Raw genomic sequence first — 3,642 nt, forward strand, 5'->3', positions numbered from 1 at the left:
ATGACGAGCCAGACGAGCCAGACCCACATCCAGATGTTGGGTCTGAGAACTCACCATTGACGGGGCTCAATCCGAGGGGCGGGATAAATGGTTGTCTTTCAAATTCCCTCTGCATGCAATAGGATAGCACTACAACCAGGCAGAGCAACGAAGAAGGTAGCGGAGCTAGTTGATAGATTAAACTTTTGCCACATCCGGTCGGCAAAACTCCGAACACATCTTCCTTTATTAAGAATGATTTCTGTGCCATTCTTTGTTCTTTTCTCAAAGAAAAGCTTAACTCCAAGTCTTCCAGAGTCGCGGCCAAAGCCGATTCGAAAGACCGCCGATCACTTGCTTACTACCAAGCAAATTAATGCAATTAATCCAAACGCCACAATCAAATGATCACACAGTGATCTCAGGGGCCCCGCTGGGCAGTTACCTGCTTTGCCCGCTTGGTAATCCCCACTTGGAAAAAGACAAGAACGAAGTTTTAGGAAGGGATTATGAGTGATGTTAATGTTTTTTAGATGTGTAGATGTTTAAAAAAAAAAAAGAGAGCATGTTCTTATAGTGGTTAGAGTAAACAAGCTTAAAATTCTTCTGCAAAATATTTGATTGTAAAAGAAAATTCACATATTGTTCTCTCTTCTGTCCTTTCTCGCTATCCTCATTTACTCCGTTATTTCCCCTCCTCCCATTCGCATCTCTGTACTTTTGCCTCCATGTTCTCCCCCACACGTTCCCGATTCTTTGTCTTCCTGTCTTCTCTCGCTGTCTCCTTTCCTACATCAGTCAGTGTTTCGCAGCTCTCCGCTGCTGGCCTGCTTCCTGTTCGGCCTACCGCTGGGTGTAATTAGCCTGATGTGCTATGGCATCTGCACGGCTGAGTCGGATGACGGTTCGGATGACATAGATGCGCTCAAGAGGGAGGGCCTGACGGATGAAGAGGAGGAGGAAGAGGAAGAGGAGGAGGAGAGGCAACGCGCCACTGAGCTGGAGGGCCCCGAAGAGGGCGAGAACGAGGAAGACGATGTTGGAGAGAAGGATCCCGAAGAGAAGAAAACCGATTAACACAGGGGCTCCCGCTGGATAGAGGATGATGGGCCTAGTCAAATGCAGTGACATGAAACTCAAAGACCTATCAGTGTATTACTATTCTGCTTCTTTGTCTTTCATGTCACTGCGCCTCCGAGCCCCTCGAGCACAGACTCTTCCCCCATCTTTGAGTTCTGTGTTTAAGGTCGGCTGCTCAGTGAAGCCATAGAATCATGTCTCAAACTAACAGCCTTTTTTATGATGGAGTAAACGCATACTGATCAAGAGAAGGAGGGATGGCTGTGAACCAAACAGCCCACTTATTTATTATGATTCGACCAACCAGTGGTTTAGTCCATGTGATGTGTGACCTCTTTGTTTTGTAACCACTTAAATGCCCCTATTTTTTTTTTTTTTTTTTTTCGTATGCCAATCTCTTTCTAGTTTACTATGTTATCCTTAATATTGCCTTTAAACTAAACACAACATGAATACACAAAAACAATGTGTTTACCACTACCCCCAACCCAAAGTGTAGGCTTATCAGATATAGTGATTGATGTGTGTAGAAAGCAAAGGAAGTGCCCAAGAAGGAAAATCTGCCATAAATGAAGTGTTTTTTTTTTTATTATTATTATTCTATGTTATTGCCTGAAAATATTTCTTCTTCTACTAGGAGTGCAAAGTGCCGAGACAGTCGTGCATTTAAACTTATTTCTCATGCCAGCTGCCTGTTGGTGTCCAATTATGAGGCGAGTTGATGAAAAAAGCTGGAATGGTAATTGGTGTCAGTCTGTCTGATACTAGAATATGAAAAATGAAACCTTTCGTTCTATTTTATGACCAGCCTGCTCAAAATTCCTAGTCTAGATGGGTTGTACCTGTGCAGGAGACCCCCATACCATGCAGCAGTAGTTCCTGCAGCTTTTAACAACTCATATGCCTCAGATAGACTGGCTCTGTCTGTTTCCACATTTCAATCTGTCCTCCATCCCTGGTTGCTATATTGAAATCAGTAGGCAGGTTGAGGTTTAAATCCTGATGCACTGAGCGTACAACATATTAAACCTGTCTTCCTAGTAGTTGGTTCCCCCCCTTTTTTCTGTTATAACCCACTATCGTTAGTTTTCTCAAAGCATTGGAATTCATCTCTATCCTATTTCCGTACCCTTTTGACTGAAGTGTATGTAATAGCTGAGATCAAGTATGGGTTGTGGCTTTTTCTTAGTCAAGTGGCCAGCCTATTACAATAAAGGACAAGTGTTCCTAAAACCTGCCACGCCCAGCAGAATACCACTTTTTATGAAAAATGCACAGTAGAGTGCACTTTGTTGGATTTGGCAGTGAGGCACGTTAAAGCACCTGAGAACATGTTTCATTATCTTTAGTATGTTTAGAATAAATTCAACACGTGTGACTAAAGAAGGGAAAAATAAAGGTAAACCCGTTAACACCCAAAAGAACTCAGGGTGTAATTTTGAGATATGATTTACTGTAGTGCTTCAGTGATACATTTTTCAGCAACCGTTACCCCGTTTACACCTACGTGGTTATTATGAAAAAACTGAGACATTTCCCTTCGTTTACACGCAAACAGAGAATTCACCTCTGAACACCATTCTTTCTAAAAACTCCAGCCAGAGTGGAGATTTTTGGAAAACTTCGTTTGCATGTAAACTGAGACAAACGGAGGTTTAGGCAGCCGAGGAAGTGAGGAAGAGAAGAGAGAGGAAGTGATTAGTTGCTGTTGTTGCTATTTTCAGGATTCAAATTTGGGTAACGTGGGCATGAGCTTCTCGTTACACTGCCACCTACAGGTTTGGCATGCTCTTGACGACGTGTGTGTGTGTGTGTGTGTGTGTGTGTGTGTGTGTGTGTGTGTGTGTGTGTGTATAAGCGCGCGCGCGCACACATACACACACACACACGGGTACGTGTAAACAAACACTTTTCTGAAAACTGACAGTGCACGATGTTATTTTTTAAAACAGAGGTTGAAATGTCCATTTATGAAAATAGCCGGCCACGTGAAAACGTAGCAGGATTCTTACTATATTCTTACTTTGTTCCAATACCGCCCCGCCCACTTCAAACCAGTGGGAGGAGCACAATTAAAAATGCTAACGCTATATAAAAATCTCTCGTGTTAAATAATCAGTGTACTCATGTCGGACCCCATCGCTCATAAATGTACGCTTATTTACTTTATTGCCAAGCGTTAGATGACAAAGTTAAAACCACTGTCATTTCTGAAGGGAAAATATGAAGCTAGTGCCAGCAGCGTGTTAGCTTAGTCCAAAAAAATAGAAACGGGGTAACAACTAGCCCGTTTCACTAATTTTAAAGGTAATATCTCTTTTTCTTCTTTTAATCTGAACAAAAACTGAAGTAACTTCCTAGGAGTATTTCCCGGAAACCTTACGGCGAAGGCTCCAGGGGTGCTTCTCGTGTCGCTTGAATTGCCTCCTCGACTCATCCACTTGCCCCCCCCCCCTTCCTCGCGAAAGAAACAGAGAAAGAAATCTCCCAAAATGTGTACTGGATTATTATTTACCCAGCCTTTGTGTTAACGTTATTCATCCGAAACATTCATGCATTATATTTAACACGAAGAGCTGCAAA

The 3,642-nt window shown here is 42.7% G+C and overlaps 1 protein-coding gene across 1 annotated transcript in view; it reads left to right on the forward strand.

Moving 5' to 3' along the window:
• LOC120552326 (protein disulfide-isomerase TMX3-like) overlaps nucleotides 1-2,480 on the forward strand; it is a 36,701-nt gene extending 34,221 nt beyond the window's left edge. The window contains exon 16 of the mRNA XM_039790266.1: nucleotides 778-2,480. Coding sequence (XP_039646200.1) covers nucleotides 778-1,056 — 279 coding nt within the window. The 3' untranslated portion in view covers nucleotides 1,057-2,480. The remainder of the gene's footprint in view (nucleotides 1-777) is intronic.
• Nucleotides 2,481-3,642: the final 1,162 nt, after the last annotated feature.

Source organism: Perca fluviatilis, chromosome 22 (assembly GCF_010015445.1).
Source record: "Perca fluviatilis chromosome 22, GENO_Pfluv_1.0, whole genome shotgun sequence".
Classification (NCBI taxonomy): Eukaryota; Metazoa; Chordata; class Actinopteri; order Perciformes; family Percidae; genus Perca; species Perca fluviatilis.